Below are 26,970 nucleotides of genomic sequence, written 5' to 3'. Positions count from 1 at the left end.
TATGATATCCTTATTGTAGTTATTAGTAGCTGTTTCATTTCCATGTGATTTCCCTCATAAAAATTCTACCATAAAATACTAAACATTCACATCACATTTACCAATACAAAAAAAATATTGTTTGGGGCCCACATTCCTCAGTTCAGCATAGCTGGTTATCCAAAGGCCATGGCAGTTTATTTCCTTGCTGACATCCTAACCTTGTAGCAATTCCTCAGAACAATGGCCACAGCTACACCTCATGGAAAAAGTAATGTGGCAAAGCTGAGCCCCTTACTAAAATGTTTAAAAAATAATGAAAATAAAGAGAATTGGCATTGCTGCTTAAAATATGTTAGATGAGAAAGGAGACAACTTGCCATTCAGATAGATAACTATCTATCTTGCATAAAGAGGGAAGTCAAAATGATTTGTAGTTAAAACTTACAGAATTCATAAATGCTATGTTAATTAAGAGAGGGTTTTTTAATGGCTATAGGTTTCCAAACATATTAAAAAGAACTATACATTTTGAAAATTTACTTCTACTTTACTGGGAAAATGAAAATTCTCAAGAATCCAAATACTATAATCTGGTATTGCTGGACAATTTATTAGGCTATAAGAGCAAGGACATTTAGGGAGGCATTTAAATCTCCAATTTTTATTCATGTTGCAAATATTTGTCACTGTAAATGTTTATTAGAAAAACAGGAATGCTCTCTTTTTCCCTGCTCAACCCAAAGATAGGCTTCCAAATCAATGGGATAACAAATAGACCCTCTGTTAAAAAGCTAAATGACATCTTGGCCTACTACCCAGATACATCCATCACCCAAAGTCTTTCAGTTGGGATTTATCCTGAATGACGTTTAGTGTAGGTTAATAATTAGTTTTTAGCATAAGAATCCAGCATGGTTGTTTTTGCCCCAAGAGAGAAAAACAGGCTGAGCAATTTTTAGATAATATGTTCTGATAAGACAAGGCTCCTGACTCCCTGTATGCAGTGCAGGCCACCTGCTCTATGAACTGCCACAAGGGATACCCGTGAAAGATTTAATAACAGCACTCAAAGCTTGAGCTGATTTTACATACTATTATCACTAAGTAAGACCCTGTAGACACGATCTTATCAAAAGATGTAAACTAAAGCTCACCTCTACAAACATTATATAATTGTATATACAGTGTGGTTACTAGAATTTAGCGTAGCTAATATTGAAAGGAGTTATGAATGAGTTATAAATGCTACTTGTTGCAAACTGAATTTAAAGAGTGATCATTCAGATTAGTTTAATACACTGCTTATGAAAGACACAATTAAGAAGAGGCTGAAAAAGGACCAATTAAAATACATGCAGAAAACACAGTTGAAGGAAGAAGACAAATACAAGGAAGGGAGTGAATGAGTTCTTGTTATAAAACTAAGTTCTGCAAAGTATGGAAGAAGAGAAAGAAGATTACCCTGGAGATGCCACTTCTCTACAAGGCTGATATCTTATCTGAAGTCATTTCCTTTAAGCTCCTGATTGTAATGGTGCACATCCCCAGAAAAAAAAAGGTATGAAATACAGGTAGAGGAAGATGCTGTTTAGAAAGTAGGACCTCATAGTTAATGCTGAAAACAGTAAGAAGAAGATGGAAGCTAATTCATGGAATGATAACAAGTTGTGATACTTTTCATAGTAAATAAAAAGTAGCCTATTAGTTTTCTCTTTAAATCTGGACAAATGCAACAGATCACAACCAATGTACTTATTTGTATCCCACTTTTATTATTTTTACAAATAACTCAAAGTGGAGAATCTCCTGCTTTGTTTAAATTATATGGCAGAGATTGTTTTTCCTTTTCCAATTTCCTTTATTGAAATTTATTTTACTATTCAAATCCAATTGGCAAAGCTGAATTTATTTCTTTAATTTATATAAAGTTACTTTAGGGATGCAATATTTTAACTAAAAGGGTAAAATAAATAGCGATTAGGAACAGTTTCTATAGGTAAGGGGGCTACTTGCCAGGACTGTCAAACTACAATGATATAAACATACAAAGAACTCAAACTATTACCATTGCATGGTTTGCATTCAACAGGTATATAAAAATGTATATAGGGTATATTAAAAAGTATTCTACCTCTACCACTAAAGACAGTATTCCACCATCACAATTCTTGAAAAAGGTAATTATTGATGTATTATTTTCATCCATTCTTAACAAACAGATGAGTTTCAAAATCTCTGCCCTTCTTCAGATACAACCAAGGGAGAATATAAGATTACAGCAATAGCTTTAAGAAGAAAGGTGGAAATAGAGGTAGTCCTCAATTTACGACCACAATTGAGCCCAAAATTTATGTTGCTAAGTGAAACATTTGTTAAGCCCCATTTGTTTGCCCCATTTTACGACTTTTCTTGCCACAGTTGTTAAGTGAATCACTGCAGTTGGTAAATTAGTAACATGGTGGTTAAGTGACACTGATTTCCCCATTGACTTTGCTTATCAGGTCACCCAAGGTGATCATATGACCTCTGTATACTGCAACCGTCATAACTATGAATCAGTTGTCAAGCATCTGAATTTTGATCACATGACCATGGGAATATTGCAATGGTTGTAAGTGTGAAAAACGGCCTTAACTCACTTTTTTCATTGATGTTATAACTTTGAATGATCACTAAATGAATTGTTGTAAGTCAAGAACTACGTGTATTGTTTCGAAGCAAAAAATGCTGAGAAAATAAAGCTCACTACTTCAGTTCACTGAAAGTAAAAGATTTTCTGAAAAAAAAAAAGGAAGAGTTTGTTGAGGAGTTTAACATTATCTTCAGGTAAATATTTGTTAGCGTATTAGCCATTAAAGTGACACCCTAAATGAAATTATTGAACACAGGTTAACTTTATTTATTTATTAAATTTATTTGCCGCCCATCTTGTTTCAAAATGATTCTAGGCAGTTTATTGTATAAAAATATGCTACTAGCCTTCCTATCATGAGTTGCAGCTATCCACTTGTTCAATCTACTGATAAACAAGAGTAATTCAGGTTGATTAAGTAGATATTAGAGCCTTGGTACTACAGTGGTTTAAAGCACCCTGTTATTAACACAGCTGCCTGCAATTTACTGCTGGTTCGAATCTCTCCAAGGCTCAAGGTTGACTCAGCCTTCCATCCTTTCTAAGGTAGGTTAAATGAGGACCCAGTTTGTGGGGGCAATAAGCTGACTTTGTATAAATATACAAAAGTATGAAGGCTATTGCTTAACGCACTGTAAGCCGAGTCTCCGGAGAAGGGCGGCATATAAATCAAATTAAAAAAAAAAAAAAAGGTAGCAAATATCTAAATGAAACAAATACTTGCAGTTTGGATTATTGCAACATGCTCTACATGGGGCTACCTTTGAAGAGTCTTCAGAAACTACAATTGGCCAGAATGCAGCAGTTTTAGAGGCCCCCTAAGTTAGCACATGAAACACCACTGTTACACAAGCTGCACTGGCTGCCAATTTGCATCCAGGTCCGATTCAAGGTGTTGGTCATTACCTTTAATACCCTTTATAGCATAGGTTAGGGCTGTCAAACTCCTGGCCCAAGGGCCGGATGCCTCACGCGCTGGCCATGCCCATGCCTGGTTTAGCGAATGGGAAAAAGTCCTGATACGTCACATGACACCACCGTGACGATGTTGAGTTTGACACCCCTAGCATAGGTCCTCTGGAGAGCTATCTTGCCCCAACGGGATTAGCCCACCCCACTTGTGCTGGCAAAAGAGGCCTATTGTGGACTACATCAGCCAAGAAATTGCGGCTGGCAGGGTACTAAGGAGCTTCTGCCAAGCTCCTCACCCTTTGGAACATTTTGCCCCAGAGATGAGGTTTGCCCCCACCCTTCTGGCCTTCAGGAAATGCCTTAAAACGTGGCTATGCTGGTTGGCAGGAGATCAGTCCTGAAGGAGAAGCTGTTTGCTGGGGTGGCTAGTATAGTAACAGAGGAGCCACCACTACCTCTCCACTCTAAACCCGTGGTTTTTTAGTTTGTTTTAATCTCTTGTAATTTAAATCTGTTTTTATATTTATAATTGTTTTTATTTTCTTATGTTTTATTATGTGGTAAGCCACTCGGAGTCGCCTCACACTGCAAGATGAGCAGCATGTAAGTTTGATAAATAAAATACTGTAAGCATGCCTAATAATTATAAGTATTAGCACCACCAGGTAGACCAGACAAAGAATCAATTCCACAGGATGGCTATGATTACTTTTATTGAAAGTGGCTACAATAACAGAATCTTAGAAGTCTGATGGTACTGTTTCTTCTCCCCTTATTGTACTCAATTGAATTCGGTGAATATCTGAATCTCATCTATATATTTTATGCTTGTTTGGGATTTAAGAAATTGTCTCCCCTTGACACATCAGTAACAGATCCTGCCTGTCTCAATCAAGGCATCTTTCTTACTCTCTATAATCAAGTTCTTCAAAAAGGACTGGGGGAAGTATTATTATCTATCATCTATTATCAATCTATTAAGTTTCATGTCTTCACAACAGATTAAAATGAAAAGAAATGCAGTGTTCAATTATAAAAGCCCCTTTAATTTGTAAAATGCCAAAGCCAAATAAAATACAGTTTCAAACAGCAATAGCTTTTCAATTCAACAGCAATAGATTTTTTCAATTCAAAACCAAAGATTATAATCCCATATGCAACTTTTTTCCTGAGAAAGGCTTCACTATACTAATCCACCATCTTTATTGTGGTATGAATCTGTTGATCTGAAGAGGATCTTAAAAGTGTAATCATGTGTATATAAATGACTAATAGGGGGGTCATTCAAATAATTTGGTCTTAACATATTCAGACTTGTTTAGAAGTCAACTGCTTTTTGAACTGAAAATACTAACAACCATTAAAATTGTACAGAATTAGTGTAACATGATCCATTTAGTTCTGTCAGTAATGGACTGAACAACCATATTCTGTACCAGCTTCAATGTTTCAGCATCCTTCAAAGCCAGTGCCACTTAGAATGCTGTTTTTGACCTGTCAGTTCTTGGACTGGGAATAGAATTTAAGTAAAAAATGACATCACAAGTCAATCCTCCAAATAAAATTGATTTTGTAAAGACTGCTTGGAGAAAATGATATGATTATTAGATTCTGATAAATAGCATAAAGTGGCAGTTATTCTAATCAGAAGAAATTCCTCAATCAATCATCAGCAAAATGTTTGTCTTCCTGAGGAATTATAACATGTATTAGATTTAATCAACACCTATATTCTTAAACAGAGAGAGAGTACTAGACAGGATCCTTTAACCCTCTCTGCTATCATGATCATTTACAGAAAACAACATGATTAAATTAATTCTACTTAACTGCTTCAGGGAGGATTTGTTACAGCACTGAAATCCAGGCACAAATGAAATACTTAAATCCTTTATATCTTTGGCAAAATCTTTTTCATTGACTCAGTGAAGTTCGCAAAATGCTGTGCTATTTTAGAGTGTATAAATTGTTTCATACACATAGACACATTCTTCCTATCAATACAAACAGATATATCTGGTACAAGTAAAAGGCAGTAGATTGCAAAGAATAACTTCATAGCTCAATTTCTTAGTGACAACTAACCTACATTATGCTAATTTGTCTAGGACAACCTAAACATTAGCAGTAATGGAACACACACTGTTTCATATTGGAAATAAGATCCAATTTAAGGGACCTAAGTACTGGCAACCATGGCAAGCTATCATGTACAACTACATAGAGAGCTCATCAAGAACCATAAAGTAATATTCCAATAGTTTCTTCAGGAAAGAGTTTGACAATCAACAAAATATGGTTCCCAGTTTTACGTCACACCAAGATTAAATATCCTTTGACTAATTAACAATAAAAAGAATCTAGCAGACTCATCAGGAAGAACATACATATACAGGAATATGTATAAAAAGTAATAAAAAAGTCAATCAGGGACCAGTTATATTTTCCCAAAATGAATCAATCAGAAGTCTACCTACACAAAGAACCAATTAGCACCTATCTAGATAGGGAACCAAACAGAAACCAGCTCTCTTGGGTGCCTGTGACATGGACCAATCAGAGAACAGCTTGCCAGGTACAAATACTGTACAAAAGCCAGTCAGTCCCTATTCAGTGGCCTGTGAGCTATTGCTATAAAGCAGCTTATTCTGTCTCTTAAGATGCCAACTATATCTTCTGGCAAAATATCAGGACACCAGAAAACTAGATCACATAAAGGTTCATCACTGATGTTAATTTTATTTATTATATATATAGTAACATTTATTGATAGAAGAGAATATTTATAGGTCAGGGTTGAAATGTGGGGTCCTGTCTGAGCTTGTGTGGTTTTTTGCAGACAATTCATTACCAAATTCAGACATTACCAAATGTCTGAAATTATAACCAAATAGGTAACATCATCAGTGCTAGAAAGGAGTGGGGTTTGCTATTATTTTTCTATACTAGTGATTTGCTCTGTCAGTGTTGGTGGGAATGTTCTTGATGATTCCTTGATTAAGCTGTAGTTATTTGATTGGAGTACTATTTACTTCTTAATTATTGGACTAGGCCTTAATCTTGGTGCTAATTTCTGCTCATATGGGTGTTGGTCCTATACTCAAATTATGTAATGGTTTTCCCTGAGACATTCAGGATATTTTCAAATTAAGTAAAATTACCACAAACATTCAAATTCCCCAAAGAATCAAGTAAAACTTACTTTCAAACATTTTCAATGTGTTCTAGATGTAGACAGTATTTTTATTCTCATTGACAGGGATGTGTGATGGATTTCCAAGAGCAAAGAATCCCTTCCTTTACAATCTCACACTATCTCAGGTTCATCTTTTTGTCCTTTATGATTTAAATACTTCACATCTGCAACTATCATATCTGTTATCTAAATTAAATAGCAGCAGGAACAATCATTATACTAGTGGACGGGGGCATCTCCTCCTGCAATGTCAGGAACATATGATGGAAACATAGCTCCATCATACCCTTTCAGGTTACTGTTCTCTTCCTGTTTGGCAAGGGAGTTAAGAAACAGCTAAAGAAGAGCAGGCTGCATAAAATGGGTAACCTGGATATATCATTTAGATTGCAATAATTACTGATCATCGTTATTTCCTCCATAGAGCAATATAGGAGACAAAAGGAAGTGATTAGTAGTCTAATTCGATCTCTAGAAATCCAGTCCCAAAAAGAGATCAAGATTCTAGAAAGGGTCTAGATACACATCTAACTATCTCCATTGAACATTTCTTACAGCCTTACAATGATCCTATGGCTTTAATTTGTCCCTAGAGCTATCTAATACCTCTTAATTGCTTATGCAGGATCATGGAAGAACATATAATATTTTAAGTCACTCTCTATGAGGAAATTACAGAACATAAGAAAACTGCCAGAATATACTTAAAACAAGCTATAATTCCACTGCTTAAGGAATAATAAAAAAAAAGAATTCCAACCTAGCACAGAAAACATCAAAAACAATATAGACAAACAAAAGCAAATCTGAAAGGCGAGCAAACCCCATAAGCCAGGCAGCCATTATTAGCGTGTCGATAGCACACTTGTTAAAAATGTATATTTTAATTTTCTGTATTGCTAAAGGTCCCAATTTGCTCAGGGATCTAGCTAAGCTACCACTTTCTACCATGACAGAATCTAATCTTTATTTAATGGATTTAGCATCTATCTTCACTAGAGTGGTCTCTAAGGGAAAGAGGAGGGAAGAATGAAGGGGCCTAGAAGAGACGATCAGAGCCCCCCCCCCTCTTCTCTTCATCCATCCGGCGCTCATGTTTGTGTTCAAAATTCAATTACCTCCTTATTGATACTTCACAGAGATATTTAAGCTGCAAACATGAAGCCCTGATTTCCCAGGGGGCCATGCCCCTCTCTATTTCACTGCTCTGCTTCCCCCCGGGTGAATTCCTGAGGCATCCATATTAATAGGTAATCAGTCACAATTCATTTATTAAACAGCTAGCAAGGTTTATCAGCCTGTCCTGATTAGCCGAAAGAAGCCACTGAATTCCTAATTTATTTATGAAAATATAAGTGTCTTTTTGAATTCCATTCAAGAGAAGGGGTTCTTAGGATATGGCATGCTGAATTCTAAAAGGGAAGCAAGCACAAGGCAAGTCTAGGGAAAACTGTGATTGATCCTGAGAAATTTAATGCCACAGGGATCCCCAGCAACAGTCAATGATTTAGAGCTATAGAACTTATTTCCCTTGGATCTGTTAGATTGCTCATCATTAACTGGACATCAGTGCTATTATAAAAATTAGAAGCTTAAAATACTGCACACAGATTGGCTGGCAACTGCAAAAGAAATTGTCTACCTTTAACAATCAAAAAAAGAAATCAAAATGTTAGAAACCTTGGATGAAGCTACAACATAAAAAATGTCATTAAGATTTTTTTAAAAAATATTTATTGCTGGTAGATCTTCTCACTGGAGGTGCCTCCATTCTAGAATATTCTCGCTACTGAAATTCATAAATCACACCTAAAATTAAATATTGTAGTGCAGCTGAAGATCTATCTCTTCCTCAGGTTTTCTACATATGAATACTATTTGTACATTTTAATGTTGTTTGTGGATTATTTTCTACTCTTGCAAATGATCTTTGTGCTTTTTAATTTTTCATTGTAAATTGCCATGAGACTAATAATTAAGAAGTCTTCAAATATATGAAATAAGCCTGAGAGGAAAAAAGTAGGCCAGAACCCAAAGCCTTGACTCTGTCAACGCATATGTTGTGCTGATGTCAAATTATTTATCCACGCCAAGGCTCTTACAACATAAATGTTTGTATCACATTAATTGCAGCCATGTCAGGTAAAGAAGTAGCTATCAAAATGATACATAAATCCACCTTCCTTTAAAGCTCACAGAGCACAAACCTACAAGTGTTACATTATGCCTCCACATATGGGGTTTTACATGCCTTCCAACTCTTCCCTCTGGAAATCCCTGAGTTCAATTCACAGTAGAGGGTCTGAACCCTATATAATAACATCCAACTATCTTTGTCTGATATTTTCCACAGGTAAAGTAGTTTGCCTTTCCCCCCTGTTTGTGAAAAGAAAACATGACCATGGCCACATGGGGGAAATTCCAATTTTCCTGTCACTCCACTATAATTCATATGGTGCTGAAGGAAAAAGCTTGATGCTGGTGGAAAAAGATTCTTTATAGGGCTGTATCAGATATGGAGAAACTAATACAAAAATGTGTTATGCAAAAATACTGGTTTGGATTAGTGCCTACAAATGTAGGCTAAAATAGCCATTACCCTTCAATAGACAATAATAAATATGCATAATTCAGATATAGTTTTATGTGGCAAACTTGTCATGGAACTACCGAGGAGGAGTTTAAATGGAAATAATCCAAAGTATTAGAACTTGCAAGAGTTAAAAGTAAAATCAATTCATTCTACCCATAATGTGCCTTTTGTGAACACAGCTTGAAACTTATTCAAAATATATGCACATTTGCTTAAAACAACAAAGTCTAAAGGTACCACATTAAAGTCTTCTTTGTGCAAACAGTACGCTGGTTTAACGAAAATTGATTTTAACATTGATTTAGTTAAACCTGAGCAACATACAGAGTAAACATGCTTTTATAAAACTAATTATAAAGATTGCATTTGAATTTATCCTTAATTTTTTCTAAAGAGATTTAACTATTATTGTATATATCTAAAATTATCCTAAATATCCAAATCATCCACACAAATATTTCCAGAACATTCTAACCAATGAGTATGACTGACTGTGTAAATATATATACCGTATATTGTATATCAGCTCATGTCCCAGATGAGTTTTAAAGACAATACTATTACTGTTAATTGCTAAATAGTTAAAGAAACTATAAGCTCCTTCCTATCATCATCCAAAAACGTCTGACCAGATACTGTGTATGAAACAAATGTCTTTTGAGGAAACTGGTATTTGAGTGTATCATCAATTCTATGTTTTAGTCAACAAAAATATAATTCTGTACTATTTCTACAGGAAAAAAATCAAGTAAAACTTGAGGATAACAGTAGAAGAAAATGAATATATCTTATCTACCGTGTGTATCACTAATTAATCCAGACTTACATTTCTGTATGCATCCATATGGAATAACTTAAGCAGCAACAGCTCAGGACAATTTATGTACCTGGCAACTACCAGTTGTTTCCAGCTACTCCCTTTCTTTTTCAACCTATGCTACCTTAGTGCTTTATCTTAACCAGAATTCATAAGTAATGGTGAGATAGAATTCATCTTTCTCCAAAAAAAACCTCAGATAATCAGGGCTATGTGAAAGAAGAAAAAGAATAAGATTCCTGAACTAGGATGTTTCAGAAAACTCCTTTGGCAAAAAAGGATATGTTTAAAATTGCTTGAACTCAGTATTCATCAGTATTCAAAATCAACATTTTTTATGGATCAAAAATATATTAACTATGGTGTGCCTCAAATTTATCCACAGTCAAGAATACCAAACTAACAGGTGGATTCAGTATCATACGGCAAAAATAAACGATATTATTGTTAACCATATTAGATACTGTTCATGAAGTTAACATTAAGTTAACAGGTTGGATATTTTTCATAGTTTAAATTATATAATCCCATATCATATCAAAAATAAAACCCCAAAGTTGCTTATTAATAGGAATAACCACAGCAATGACCTTTTAATACCTCTCAGTGATGTAAATAGATGTGTCGTGGACCCTTCATGAGAAAGCACCATAAGAACTGGCCTCTATATCTGTTGATACATTCCCTAAGCAAACATACACCATCAATGGAAGTGTCAGCTTATCTCTTCAATTCTGAATTTGGGACATGGTTTACATATAAGCAGTAATATTTTTTTTGCCATTGTACAAACCCAACTATTTTGCCTTCTAAACCATAGTTTGTTTACCGTGAGATAAGAATTCATCCAGTTGCAGTTTATTCAACAAGACTTAAACAAATTATACCTAGTACAATGTATGAACAGATACCTGTACAATTAGCACAGGGGCCCCCCAAGGCTGTGTGCTCTCTCCACTTCTCTCTATATACTAATGACTGCATCTCAAACGATCCATCTGTTAAACCACTTAAGTTGGCAGATGACACAACAGTGGTTGATCTCATTCGAGACAATGATGAATCCGCATACAGACGGGAGGTTGAACAACTAGCTTTGTGGTGCGACCAGAACAACCTGGAACTGAACACACTCAAAACCGTAGAAATGGTGGTGGACTTTAGGAGAAACCCTCCCATACTACCACTGCTTACAATACTAGACAACACAGTATCAACAGTAGAGATCTTCAAATTTCTAGGTTCTACCATATCTCACAACCTAAAATGGACACCCAACATCAAAAACGTCATCAAAAAAGCACAACAAAGAATGTTCTTTCAGCGCCAACTCAGAAAGCTCAAACTGCCCAAAGAGCTGCTGATAACAGTTCTACAGAGGAATTATTGAGTCTGTCATCTGCACCTCTGTAACTATCTGGTTTGACTCTGCAACCCAACAAGACAGACACAGACTTCAGAGGATAATTAGAACTGCAGAAAAAACAATTATTACCAACCTGCCTTCCATTGAGGACCTATATATGTTATACAGGTCCTCCTTATACCTGTAAAAGTCAAAAAGAGGGCTGTGAAAATATTTACAGACCCCCTGCATCCTGGACATAAACTGTTTCAACTCCTACCCTCAAAACTACGCTATAGAGCACTGCACACCAAAACAACTAGACACAAGAACAGTTTTTCCCCCGAACGCCATCACTCTGTTAAACAAATAATTCCCTCAACACTGTCAAACTAGTTACTAAGTTTGCATTACTATTAATCTTCTCATTGTTATCACCCATCTCCTCCCACTTATGAATGTAACCTTGTTGCTGGTATCCTTAAGATTTATATTGACTCTTTCCCTATGACTATCATTAAGTGTTGTACCTTTTGATTCTTGACGAATGTTTCTTTTCTTTTATGTACTCTGAGAGCGTATGAAAATTCCTTGTGTGTCCAGTCACACTTGGCCAATAAAGAATTCTATTCTATTCTATGAAGCCATTATTTTTAAAAGATAAATTTGTTTCATCAACAGTCTCCATTCTGATTGGAATACAGAATGTATAAACCAAAGAGTGAATCATCAGTTTAACCGATTATTTTTTTCCTCTATAACAGTTATCCTCAGAACAAAATTATCTTCTACCATATAATGATGCTATTTAAAGCACAGTATACTAAGCAGTTTGTAAACAGCATAAGGGAACATGAACTCCTTAAAACAATTTCCAATTGCAGCAATGTTAAGAGTACATGAAGATGCCACAAATTGAATTTTCAGTAAGGCAAGTGTTGTAGGAGGAGCAAGTTCACATTAAAATTATTTCAATGGCTAATTTAACCTAAGTGACATTTCATACATTTTAAAAACTAAATAATGCAGGATTGTGGGCTAGTCCTTAAAACTGAAGTGCTTCAGATTGCCAGGGTTTGGGAAGGAACTGAAACAGCTAATTGTTACTGCCTAATGAATTGGAAAAGGGTCTTCAATAGAAGCATGGTGGCAGCGGAGGATTGGAGATTATCTGATAGAGTAAAAGGAGGAAGCAAGAAGACCAAGTCTATAGATATCAATGGAAGATAGCAATTTACGTGAAAACTAGTGAAAACTAATCCTGAAACAAAAATAAATGAGTGAAAGAAGTAACCAAATCTTATGGGATGAGGAAAGGAAGGGATTTCCTTACCTTTGGGCAAACCTTACCTTTGAATAAGAGGGGAGAATAAGAATATTGTGAGTGCCAAGAAAAAGATTTGTGATTTGGGCAATAACGTATTTACTTTTGCAGGATCCAATCTGGGTCAGTCACCATAGTGTTTAATATTCTGAGCTTTGGTCTGGTCCCAGTAAGCAACCCAGATTGCATCTTGCAACAATATCCTGGGATACGTACATTTCATTCGTGATATTTACTTTTGTTATGTATTCACGTTTTATAGTTATCCTTTACCATCTGCAATATGTCTTTCTACAGAGTTTATGTTTTTATTTTTATTTTTTGGGGTGTTTCTGTGTGTGAAACTCATTGGATTCCTTCATCCATATCAAACATTTTATGCTGACATCCATTTTCCTTCAAAAATTTAAATGCACCTACAGGCCTAAAAAAACTTGATCCTCCTATTTTATTTCACCATCTCTCATTTCTAAAAGCTCACTATTATATTCATAATATGACACAGGCAGTTTAGACAGTTGACGCGAAAAGTCATTCAACTCTACAAAATGAATCTAAGTACCACTTTGGGGCAATATATAAAGCCTTTCCCAAATACAATTTGGCTTGAATTTCTGTTTTTTTCTTTTAAAAATTAAATCTTAAATGATCCACAATGTATCCCTATTGCTTAGCTAATGAGCAAGCTGACTGGATCATAATCTCCCCACTCCAAATCAGCTGAATTATGCTGCTATTTAAAGGTGCACTACATATCAACAGATAATATTGGGCAAAAATTGGGCAAAAAAAAAAAGTACAGAGGCAAACCTTAGGACATAATATCAATCCATTTAAAATAGAATAGTTTTTAAGACAATACATGTCTTTCCCTAGTGTGGGGAAAAATGTGTTGTATTACCTATAAAAAGAAAACATATTTGGAAAATGTAACTAGGAAAGTAGAGCAATTAAAAATCACTTTTGAGCCATTTACAGGTCTCTATCAGCCACAAGTGCCTGACAGCATCATGCTTGGTGTGAGTCCCCAGAGAGTGATCACATTTCAATTACTATCACTAACATTAGTCATTACTGAGGTTAGCTCAGGTCCCCAGGGAAGGCAGCTTGCGATGACAATACCAGTTTCTCCCTGTAATGCAATTCATTAGGCAAAACAGAACAGCTGGGACAGGCACGTGTGGATTTGAAGAGGGCCCGCCCCAGTGAGACCTCTTGCTCAAACTCTCTCTTGGTTGGGAAAGGAGGGGATCGACTTCAACCCCCATGACAGCTGTAGAGTCCTCAGGGGACACTCCGTGTTTAATCACTGCTCTTTAAGCTCAAGGAAGGCATTTGATTGAGAATTTAAGATAATGGCACTCCAGCTTGTAGCAGATTATCAGGCATCTGATAAGGACTTGATGACATTTTATCATGTTCTAGCCTACAAAAGTTAATGAGGCACTTAGATACTGTCTCAGATCCCTAGTCTAGTATATTCTATTTCATAGATGGCTTCTCCAGAGCTAAAAGGGCCAGGAATGCATAAAGAAGGAAGCTGTAACTATTTCTGCAGGGTCTTATTTTCTAACATAGTATAACATTTCCACTGAGTTAATAGTGACAAGTTGTGCTTTAAAATAACAGTAAGAATGTTGACTTGTAGAACTCTGTGCAAGAAAAGAGAAGATTGTGAAAAATTGAAAGATCTAAAAATATCTCAAGGCTCTCAAGCCTACTGAACACAGACTGAAGTCAATTTCGTTGTATGGGTATACTGTGTATACACGTGCAATGACAATAAAGTTGTTGTTGTTGTAAAGTTGTTGTTGTTGTTATTATTATTATTATTATTATTATATGCATAAGCTTAGGCCTACATATCTATGTCCTAATAAATGTTGTATTCCATAACCAACTCAGACAAGGTAAGTTAATAGAAATGTTTTTGTACTTTACCTTTGGGTAAGAAAACTGGGAGTAGACAAAAAGGTGTGCTGGAATACACAACTCTCAACAAGTTGTGTATTCTAGCACACATAATAATAGTTGACAACCAGCATCCAGAAAAAACAGTGCATATAGCATTATTATCTCTGGTTATTTTACTATGGCTTACCTCTGAGATTCAAGTCCAGGACTACCTAAACCAAGTTGGGTAAACTAAGAGCAGCACATGATGGGATAATGGTAATAAGGAAGAGGCACAGCATCAGCAACTGACATGGTGTTCCAGGAATATTGCTTTCTCACAACCTGAGCCAACAAATTCTTTCCCAGTTTCAGAATTTGGAGATTCAGTATCAAATATAAAACAACTGTTACATATGGCTGCTATCATGATAGCATTGTAATGCACTCATGAATATCATTATAAAACAGAATATCTTAAAACTGAAATTATGATCAAGTACATGGCGCATCCATGTTATTACTTCAAATATCTCATAGTGTGTAAAGTAACATAGAAGCTACAAAGCCACAAAATGTCTGATTTTTTTTTGTCAGTGATCCTTATCCAACAATTACAAATGGAGACAGAAGCACACTGAATGCTTGGTATATTTAATTTAAATTCACAAAATTTTCTTCTGGTACTGAAATCTTGAGGCAATAATAAAAGTAAAACATCTATGCCAAAAGAAATCAAAGATAAAACTAATAGTAATAGTTGCCTTGGTACAATCCCAAAACATCTGGAGCATAACTTGAATACCATCAGCATTGACAAAATCACCACCAGTCAATTGCAAAAGGCAGCTTACATCCTGTAATATCATGAAATAACTTCTGCTATCCCAAGTCCTTGAGAAGGACTCAGTAGGTGGATAGAAATGTCAAGCCCAATCTAAATATCTGACTATGAGACCAACCATAGTAGAATGTTTAGAATGCAATCTTACTATAGTCTATTAAAATTGTAATGAAATAATTGTTTACTGTACGGTAATATTTACAGTAATTACCATACTATTTGCAAGTAATTTTACATATGATTAACATATTTTATATCATTATCAGTCAAACTACATTTTCACATGGAACTGCTTTCTTTCTGCTTCTCTTGTCTTTCAAATGTAGCTATTCAATTCAATTAATTATTCATTCATTAGTTGACAGTAAGAAGTGGGATGGGAAAACCAACAGTAACTAATATCTAGCTTCAATTTCCACCCCAATCATTGCAAACTAATCTCCTGATATGTTAATATAAACTCAAGAGTGAATGCTACTCCGCCACTAGTAGCAAACTGTTCTTCCCCAAGAGAGCCCTGTAAAACAGGACAGTCACTGACAGCAGTACAATTACTGACACAGATACAGACTTTATGGACATGTTTATCTCTGCTGTAAATCCACACTCTCTCTCCACTCTGATTCACAAGTCATAAAGAAATTGCAGATAATGAAAAAGTTGGTGAAATTTACAGCATGTCGGAAACCTCAGACAGCCAAAAGAAATTAAAGAGCTGACTGGATATAAATCACACAGGTACAATTAAAAGTTCCCATACCACCTTCACTTCTAAAAGTGGCATACAATCCAACACATATGATAAAAAGCTGAGGTCACGATCCCCAGGCTGAAGGTAGTTAAGAACATTATATACCGAAATTAGCCAATTTAAGTGCCTTGCGCACATCCAAATTTCCAGCTGGCATTTGAATACTTCAGCTTTGAGGCAAAAATCCTTACCAAAAATATCTCAAGTTTTCATAAGTGAAATAAACTGCAAACAGAAAGGTAACCATTTAGTTTCCTCTGTAGCATCATGCTCCCCCCCCTTTTCTTGCTGCTTTCTATGATCTCTCTAAATTTGCTTTAGAGGTCTGTGAGAATCTTTGAAGCAAATATGGATAGTCTGGAGACCAAGGGGAAAAACTCTTACTATTACAGTCAAATCTTTCACTAGTGTTAGAATCAGGTCCTTGGTTACTTTGCCTTTGCTAGAGAGGAAGTACGTAAAATAAAAAGATTTCAAGACTGCTCAGAGAATTAGGTTTGGGTTTCATTGCTACCTCCAGAAAAATATAACGTAGATAAAGTACCGGAACGAAAATCTGAAAACTTTTCTAACGTATGCATGTAATCAGAAATACTGGAAAATGTTAGTAGTCTATATAGCTGGAAAGAGTTCATTACAGATCTAGAGGACTGTTACTTTGGAGAAACACCCTCCATCCAGCTATATTACATGATTATAATTACTTTATTAACATGCTAACTATTGGAAGATCTGAAAGAGCAGGTTAGGGACAGTCAGGGATGGCATATAATCAATCAAAGATTAACATGTTCAGTCAGTTGTGATGCTACGGAAACATCAAAAATATACATAATACATACTTTCTTATGCAAGGAAGTATTTCTAAGGCAAAAAGCTTTTACTCAAACAAGTACTTGTGTCTTAAAGCATTAAATTTATAATTTGGTGAGCTTGCAGATCCATCTTTGTCACTGGATCTTCAGAAATCTTCTATAAAAGAATACACTTTACCAGCTTAGATAGGATGCCAACTATAGTCTTACCTAGAAACCATAGGCTACTTGGTTTCAATGATGCATGAATAATAGAAATTGTTTGTTTAGATAATTACAATTATCTTTGTAGTGACAAAATATGACTGCTACATTAATTACTATATTGCTAATATTTTATTATCTTCACTGGCTCTGAGTTCATTTCTGAATGTACAGATAGCTAGAAACAGCTTTTGAAAGCAGCACTAAGCCTTTTAGAAGACATGACTACTTTAACAATTCAAGGAAGAATATGTTGCTCATTACAATGTGCTTTGTCAAGTATGCCTTCTGAAAGCCTTGCACAATTGTATCAGACTCTATGTAAATATCCCTCTTCATGAACATAGTGGAAGGTTTACAATTGTGATGCCTCTGAGATGCTCTCTCAGGATTCTTAGGAACAGAAGACCACTCTCTTGGATTACCAACATCAATAATAAGCAGAATTATTTTGTGGCAGCAAAGAAAATGTAGTAACAGCTTTATTAGAGGAAATATTAATAAAAGGTATTACAAATGTATAACTGGAACTAACTAAAGAACCAGTTAGGCTTCAAAGGACTAACTCAGAATTCTAAATTTTAACAAATTACAAAAAATGCTCCTAAATTTGCATAACTTCCAATAAAGGATAACAATTCTCAGTAAAAGTTCCCTACGAGAACAGAGGACCATTGATAGAAAAGTAACAAATATACACAATTTAACTTATTATATTTGACCAATTCATCGTATCTTAAAATTGTTAAGAAGTTCAATGGGAGCTTCCAACAGCTACACATGTATTTCCCAATGTCACGGTTCTAATCAGCCATCTGCTGCCACCCAGAGGCTACGTAAAGTCTATTTAGCTATCTCTTGGATCTTTTGAACAGTTATTTCACAGTCTTACAATCAGTAAGGTAGTATTTAATCTTGAATAACAAGAATCATTGTGAAGCAAGGATGAAATGCTCCCAGTTCGGACCAGGTCGCTTGATCCGGTAGCGATGGAGGCGGGTAGTTCGGAGAACCGATAGCAAAAATCCCTACCCTCTCCCCCATGCCCAGCTGAGCCACACAATCATCAGAGGCTTTTTTTTTACTTTTAAAAGCATTTTTTCTACAACCTCTTCGGCCGAAAAAATGCTTTTAAAAGTAAAACAAAAAGCCTCTGATGATCACGCTGCTCAGCTGGGATCATCAAAGGCTTTTAAAAGAAAAAAACCCTTTTTTTCTTTTAAATGCCTCTGACGATCCAAGCTGAGTTGCCTGATCGGCAGAGACTTTTTTTCTTTTAAATGCCTCTAACGATCAGGCAACTCAGCTTGGATCGTCAGAGGCATTTAAAAGAAAAAAAGTTTCTGCCGATCAGGCAACTCAGCTGGGATCGTCAGAGCCTTTTGAAAGCATTTTTTTAACAATCTCTTCACTGAAGAGGTTGTAGAAAAAATGGTTTCAAAAGGTAAAAAATTGGCCACGCCCACCCAGTCACATTACCCCCCCACCAAACCATGCCCACAGAACCGGTAGTAACAAATTTTAGATTTCACCACTGTTGTGAAGGGCTCTAAGCTACACTTCTGCCATATTTCAGTTTGAGCAGTTCCATTAGCAGACAAACATTGCTAGCATGTTTTCCACTAAAATGCATTAAACACTTAGCAGCTAATGCATTAATTTTTGATAGCAATAATAAAAATCCTGACTTTAATGTGAATGCATTCGGAATGGAATCTATAAAGGCTGCTGCACAATTCATAAAATGGTGCTAGTATGGGCCCTGAAATGTCAATATTATTTAATCCAGGACTGGTATCTATGCTGTCAACAAAATGGTGCTTGTTCTAGTCTTTTCAGGAATAAATAGTACTGAATTGCTAGAAATGAAGATCACATTGGCATATAGCAGTCTATTTTATTTAATGCCTTTTGGAATTTGGTGGATTACAAACTGTAGGAATTCCAAACTACCATAGGGCACCAAGGGGTTAGAGGAACAGGTATTTACTTATTTATATAATAAATTTTATACAATCATTTGAAATAGCCATTCCCATTTTTGGGAAGAGAATAGGAAAGATTTTATAAACTAATAGTACAAAACAGAATATATTGCTGTCATCAATTTTTGATACCTAATCCCTATAGTTAATTAGTATGAACAGATTGAACATACATAAGTATATGACGTTTTCCTGCAATAACCCTACTGTATTTTTTAAGTATCTGTGCAATACTTACATTCATCCAGTCCCAACTGATATGCCAAATTCTGTAAACCTCTAACCTTCTCCATCAGATTAGCTGTAGTGAGACTTCCCAGCTCTAAAGAAATGAGTATGTAGTTTACAAACATTTGTCATTAAATAATTAATAATGAATGAATCATGTTTTTATTAAGAGTCGAACCCCTAATACAGGTAGTCCTTGACTTACAACCATTTGTTTAGTAACCGTTTGAAATTACAATGGCACTGAAAAAAATGACTTTTTTCACATTTATAAACATTGCAGCATCCCCTATGATCACATGATAAAAATTCAGATGCTTGGCAACTGATTTGGTTGCAGTGTTCCGTGGTCATGTGATCACCTTTTGTGACCTTCTGACAAGCGAAGTCAATGTGGAAGCCAGATTCACTTAACAACTGAAAAAGAAAGGAGTAAAATAGGGAAAAACTCACTTAAGAACTGTCTCACTTGGCAACAGAAATTTTGGGCTCAGTTGTGGTCATAAGTCGGGGACTACCTATAATAATAACCAAGCAGAAAGTAAAGGCAATTTGATATAATAATTGTACAAATTCTGCATGTAATGAAATTCACTATTTTTAGAGGACACACTATATCTGGTTTTACACAGAAAGAGACTACATTTGTAAGAGCCGTGGTGGCACCATGGTTAGAATGCAGTATTGCAGGCTAACTCTGCCGACTGCCAGCAGTTCGATTGTGATTGACTCAAGGTTGAGTCAGCCTTCCATCCTTGATAAAATGAGGAACCAAATTGTTGGGGGCAATATGCTATTTTGTAAACAGCTTAGAGAGGCTGTAAAGCACTGTGAAGCAGTATATAAGTCTAAGTGCTATTGTTATTGGTATTCCATGTAACAGCTGAGTACCTCTCTGATAGTAAGGAAAAGATATATTGTAATTATCATCTGGACAACCTGGAAGATATAATGTAAACAGATGAAGTTAGTTTTTTCCACATATTGTTGTTACGTGTACAATAAAGCAAGACACGACTGGTTGTTTTGACTACATCTAATCTCCATGGACATTTTTTCACTTTGTTCTATTACGTTTGATATTGACTCTAGATTTGAAGTTTCCTGATAGGAAAATTTATTAAACTGTCCTCCAACAAGCCAGATAGCATTCCATTAGAATGGCTATGATAGAAAACTGCTACAATTAGGCAATTCCAAGATAGTGAAGTATGGAATATATTTGTGAATAAGCAGAGAATTGTAGGCATCACAAATGCCCCCAAATTGGATTCGGTTTATCCATAGATAGGCTTATCTGCAAGTATATATGGTAAAATACTTGTTAAAGTACTCATACCCTGTATATATTCATATATAAACTCATGCAAAGGTAAGCCTATCCTTGAATTTTTAAGTAAAATATCATAGAAAATGGACTCCCTGCAGATTGGCTTATCTGCAGGTGGCACATTTTTCATGGAATTTTGGTTAAAAATTCAAGGGTTGGCTTATCTATGAGTATATATGGTAGTCATTCAACTCCATATTAATAGTTAATCACTAAGACCAGTGGATATTACTTCATATGGTTCTGTAATTCTATGTGTCTTGTAACTTGGTCTTTAAGAATCACTCTAGCTCAGGTATGTCAAACTCAATTTCATTGAGGACCGCATCAGGGTTGTGTTTGATCTTGGGGGGCCAGGGTGGGCATGGCCAGGGTGGGTGTGGCAGCTCGACATCACTTGTGTTGGGGGCGTCTGTGGTGGCCCGAGCACTCTGTCAGCGAAACTGGCTCCCAAGCTCCGTTTTGGCTGTGATGGCCTTCTGCAACCATTTTGCCAGCAAAAACTGAGCTCAAGGGGGCCGCATGCAGCCCTCCCAAGCTCTGTTTTTGCTGGCAGAGGCACTCTAAGCTGGTCGTTCGCTGTTTCCAGGGCGGCCCTGCGGGCCAGATCTAAGCACCTTGTGAGCCAGATCGGGCCTCCGGGCCTTGAGTTTGACCCCCCAGATCTAAAGAATATATTGAGGGAAGATACCACAACTGAATGGTCTATTTAAACAGTGTATAGTTGTTTTTAGCATGGAGTATACAGGTAGTCCTCAACTATCTGAATTTCTCCTTAGGACTTAGCTTTCAGACTTTGGTCTAATAGTTAAGGCATTAGGTTAGAAATCAGGAGGTTGTAGAGTTTTAGCCCCGCCTTAGGCATGAAAGCTGGCTGGGTGACTTTGGGCCAATCACCAGGAGACCGGGAGTTCTAGTTCCACTTTAGCCATGAAAGCCAGTTAGGTGATTTTGGGCCAGTCTTTCACAGCCCTACCCACCTCACAGGATTGTTGTTGTATGGAAAATAGGAGGAGGAAAGAATGGATGGATAAGAAGATGGAATTTGTATTTTTCCTCAACACCCATTTTCTTCTCCCTTTCATTTTTTTCTTTTTCTTTGGCTTTTTTTCTTTTTCTTTTCTTGATAGGAACTGTTTTGAAAGAACTATTTTGATCAGAAAATGATTTAGAGAAGTGGTTCTCAACCTTAGCAACTTTAAGATGGATGAACTTCAACTCTCAGAATTCTTCACCAAGGTTGAGAAACACTGATTCAGAGGATATGTAAATTACAGGTAGTCTTCAAGTTACAACAGTTCATTTAGTGACCATTCAAAGTTACAACGGCATCGAAAAAAGTGACTTATGACCATTTTTCACACTTAGCATCCACTGCAGCATCCTCATAGTCACGTGATCAAAATTCAGACACTTGGCAACTGCTTCATATTTATAATGGTTGCAGTGTCCCAGGGGTCATGTGATCCCCTTTTGTTACTTTCTGGCAAGTGAAGTCAATGGGGAAGCCAGATTCACTTAACAACCAGGTCATTAACATAACAACTGCAATGATTCACTTAACAACTGTGGCAAGAAATGTCATAAAATGGAGCAGAATTCATTTAACAAATGTCTCACTTAACGACAGAAATCTGGAGCTGAAATGTGGTCATAAATTGAGGATTACCTGTACATGGACCAATGAAAAGATTTAACTTTTTCAAGGACACTTTACATGCAAGTCCCAAAAAATCAAGAGGCATATAAAAAAAGAGGTGGACCTTTAATCATGTGATTGTGGCTGCCATTGTGACTTTTTCAACCTGCACATCCCTCAGATGTCCCAAGAGGCTAAAATTCAGCAATCACACCCAGAGAACACACACAAAATGTACATAACTCTTGTTTTGTTCTATGTCAGGGGTGTCAAACTTGATTTCATTGAGGGCCACATCAGGGTTGTGTTTGAGCTTGGGGGGGGAACTGAGGAGGCACAGCTAGGGGGCATAGCCAACTCAACATCACTCGCGTCAGGGGCACCTGTGGTGGCCTGAGTGCTCTGCCAGCAAAAATGGGCTCATGAGCTGAGTTTTCGGCTGCAACGCCTTCCTGCAACCCTCTGCCAGCGAAAACAGAGCTCAGGAGGGCTGCACGCTGGTAGAGGCACCACGGGCCACTCCTTCGTTGTTTCCAGGTCGGCACCGCGGGCCAGATCTAACCACCCCGCGGGCCACATCTGGCTTGCAGGCCTTGAGTTTGACACCCCTGCTCTAGCTTGTCCATATTTCATGGATTACTGCAGAAAGACATCAATTTGTCCAGTAATACAGATGCTTCTCTGGGGCTGTTAAGGAGACCAAATTCAACAAACAAGAGTTCAGCTTTAGCCAAAACTTATAAATTGTCAGCCAAGCTTGATTTTCCCTGTCCTATGAATCTCAGACGGCGTTTGGTGCTCATCTGAGAATTGGGAATATAGTTATCAAATATGTACTGTTAGAACATGGCCCAAGTTTCACATAGTTAATCTGGCAATAACTCAGGAACAAATAATTTGATGGCAGAAATAATAATGTTTCCCTTATCAAGCAGAAAAATATCAGAATTGCAACACTGTATCTCTGCACAGTTCACACATGTTGCATTTAAGCTTTCCTGAAGTGAAACTCTTGCCCTCCAATCTCAATCCCTTTTAACCACTTAATATATTAAATTTACTTCTTGCCTGGAAAGACGGTGTCCAAATCTGTAAATTACTTATCTTGAAGAGTGATTAGCAGGTTGAAGAATAGAGAGGAAAAGAAAGTCCCAGGGATTTTATTTTAAAAAAAAAGGAGGAGAATGAAAGAAGCAAAGAAAATCCTTCTGGTGGTTGTTTGTGTGGAGAGGAAAATACTCTCAGGACTCAGAACAAGCAAAGAAATTAAAAACATTTACCTCCAAAGTATATACTTAAAAAGTATCATAATTACTGGCCCTAATAATTATGTTGATTTCTTCACTATAGACTCAAAATGAAAGATATGAAACCTCAACAGATCTTTATATGACAATAAAATTAATATAAACCATATCTGTAATACAAAAACGATTTTTATCAAGCACTGACTAGAAACTCACCTCTCAACATGTCAATATCATCATTTTCTAATTCAGCCATCCATTTAGGTGGAGAACTGCTGATGGGCTATTAAGAACAAGCATTTATAAACAAATTATTATCTATTTTAGAAACATTTAAAAATTTATAACAACTGATTGAAATGCAGAACTATAACATTTTACAAAATTCTACTTTGATTAAATAAAAGATTTCTAAAACAGATTACTCTATCCAATGGAACAATTCTTTTCAAGGCAACAAAATAAACACTTTTTTTAAAAAAAGCCAATATCAACTTGCTAGGCTAGGGTAAAATCTTGCTTGTTACTGCATGAAGGAAAAATATACTAAGAAAACATAGCAAGAAAACAAAAAATAAGTAGTTCCAATGATTTTTCTAGCATTTATAATTTTTCAATTATTTTCTATTTTAGCTGTTTTTTATTGTGATAACCTCCATTTTCTATAGAAATTAGGACTGCAATGCCTATTTATGCCAAGCATCAATTCTTACACTTACACTTGTACTTATCAGTACTTACACTTTTAAAAGAAGCTGCAAATTCAGCAACACCTGGTACTGGAGACAAGATAGACATAGTTAATGCATTGTAGTAGTTTGGTTTTTTTTACAATTGTTTATACAACTTTAAAGGCAATTACCATTTCTGTCACTTAAACTGCTACATTATAATTCAGCACATATATAAATTTTATCTTAGTTTATGCTCAGTTCTGAGTGTGATGTAAGCTATTAAGCTATGTGTCTATAACATTGGTGTGCAATGCTTAGTGACTATTATGCTATTGTTTTTTGATTATCACCAAGCCATCTTTTCATCCATACTACTTTTTTAAAAAAGAAGAAACGGTAGCACTTACAGTTAACCCAATATGTTTATTCACAATATTCAGCATTATTTATTTCTGAGTAAATGTGCACACACTCAACAGAATTTATTTCTGAAATAAATTATGCAAGATTATCTTCTTGAACTCTTTTAAATCTCTGCCTATGAATAATCATGCTCACATTTAAGCTTGTTAAAAGCAATATTTTAATAGGACAGCTCATATTAGAATCATCAGTGTAAACAAACACCATTTAAATGCCATATCTGCTTATCACAGTAAAAACGCATACATATTTACTAGCAATTTACTTCCAACCAAGATCTGCTTTTTTACTCCAATCTCTAATATTAACTCAAAATGGTTAAAGGACTCACTTGACCATTTTTAAAATTATTCTGATGATGTTTTTAATATAAGCAAGTAATTATTCAAATAATTATTCAGATTATTCATCTCATTCAGATTGAAATATGTTGAACATCTAATCTTTTCTTTTTTGCTCAAATATATGAAAAAAATAATTCTCTTCCAGTGCATTAAATGAAGAGTTGCATTTATGTTTATGCAACTCTTACCATTTGCTTAATAAGATGGCAATGAGATTCTACTGACTTACTTTTTCCAGTAGAAATAAGGAGTGAAGAAAACCTCAGTATAAAAGACAATAATACCTTATATAGGCCATGATTCTCTTTTGTGCAACAAAACATTTGGAAACATGGGAAAAAACACAAAGATCCTTTTCCAGTTGTATAATATATATATATAAAATTGATTTATATGCTGCCCTTCTCCGGAGACTCAGGGCGGCTTACAATGCATTAAGCAATAGCCTTCATACTTTTGTATATTTATACAAAGTCAGCTTATTGCCCCCACAAACTGGGTCCTCATTTCACCTACCTTAGAAAGGATGGAAGGCTGAGTCAACCTTGAGCCTTGGAGAGATTTGAACCAGCAGTAAATTGCAGGCAGCTGTGTTAATAACAGGGTGCTTAGACCACTGTACTATCAAGGCTCTGTAATTTTACATCTGAACAACTAAATAAATAGGAAATAACATATTTTATTAAGACAACTTTATTATCTTTAAATGTAAATTAAATAAGACAAAATGTAATCACAAATAAAGGCGAATATACGAATCCCAAGATAATGTTACAGGATGCAACATCTGGGTTGGTTACCGGGACCAGAGGTTTTATCTCTGAGCTTTCAGGCTCATGCTGGAGCCCATTCTCACTCTATGTGCTTAGTACACAAAAAAGTTCCCTGAGGATGAGCTCCAGCATGAGTCCAAAAGCTCGGAAGACAAAACCTCTGGTCCCAGTGACCGACCCAGATTGGATCCTGCAGAAAATGTAATTTTTATTCTAGTTCTGCATAATTTTTGAAGAGCTCTGGCATGCTACTTAAACTGATATTTGGCTTTTTAAAAAACTCTGTAATACTAAACTATATTAGCCATACGAAGTTATTATAGTATATTTCTTGAATATACTTTTTAATGTTGTCCTACGAACTAGTCAAAAACTTTAGAAACTTAGACCTATTATCTCAAAAAGGGTCTTTTTCCATATGTTAGGACAGGGGTGTCAAACTCACGGCCTGCCTGGTTTAGCGAAGGGGAGAAAAGTCCTGATACATCACGTGATGCCACCATGACAACATGAGTTTGATACCCCTGTGTTAGGAAATCTAAAAGGTCTAATTATTAATCCTTGCAATAGCATCTTACTAGAAATAACAACTCTTTAGATGTAGAGTCTAAGGTTGGTTCGCATTAGATTAATCCACAACTATTTACTTTGTATTCAATTACTTACATTGCTCTGGCCACAAGTCTGGCGATGCCCTGTCCAACTTTTCAAAACTCAGCAATGAGGCTTCCAAGTCTGAACCTAGAATTATATCAATGTACATATATGTAAGCCAAAATAAATCAATAGTAGCACCATTTTAGAGTAATGTGTTTTAGACTAATGTGTAACACTTGTGAAATCTCTTAAAATGTGGCTTGGAACATGAACAAGAAACAATTTGCCTCTCAAACTACAACATTTTAGTGACTCTACATTGATAATACTATGCTCCTATACATACTTCTTTGGAAGTAAGGCTAAACTGAACTATTCTGGGTATAGTTATAAGAGGAGCTCAGATTTTGCAACTGGCAAAT

The 26,970-nt window shown here is 35.9% G+C and overlaps 1 protein-coding gene across 1 annotated transcript in view; it reads right to left on the bottom strand.

Moving 5' to 3' along the window:
• Nucleotides 1-26,970, bottom strand: part of LIN52 (lin-52 DREAM MuvB core complex component) — a 48,857-nt gene that overhangs the window by 19,955 nt on the left and 1,932 nt on the right. The window contains exons 2-5 of the mRNA XM_070931403.1: nt 26,618-26,692; nt 24,479-24,516; nt 23,954-24,020; nt 19,532-19,615 (exon numbers count right to left, since the gene is read on the bottom strand). Of these exons, the coding sequence (XP_070787504.1) occupies nt 19,532-19,615; nt 23,954-24,020; nt 24,479-24,516; nt 26,618-26,692 (264 nt within the window). The remainder of the gene's footprint in view (nt 1-19,531; nt 19,616-23,953; nt 24,021-24,478; nt 24,517-26,617; nt 26,693-26,970) is intronic.

This window comes from Pituophis catenifer, unplaced genomic scaffold (assembly GCF_029215685.1).
Source record: "Pituophis catenifer annectens isolate HBS135680 unplaced genomic scaffold, rPitCat1.0.hap2 SCAF_1, whole genome shotgun sequence".
Lineage (NCBI taxonomy): Eukaryota > Metazoa > Chordata > Lepidosauria > Squamata > Colubridae > Pituophis > Pituophis catenifer.
This window is presented reverse-complemented; position numbering and strand designations above follow the sequence as displayed.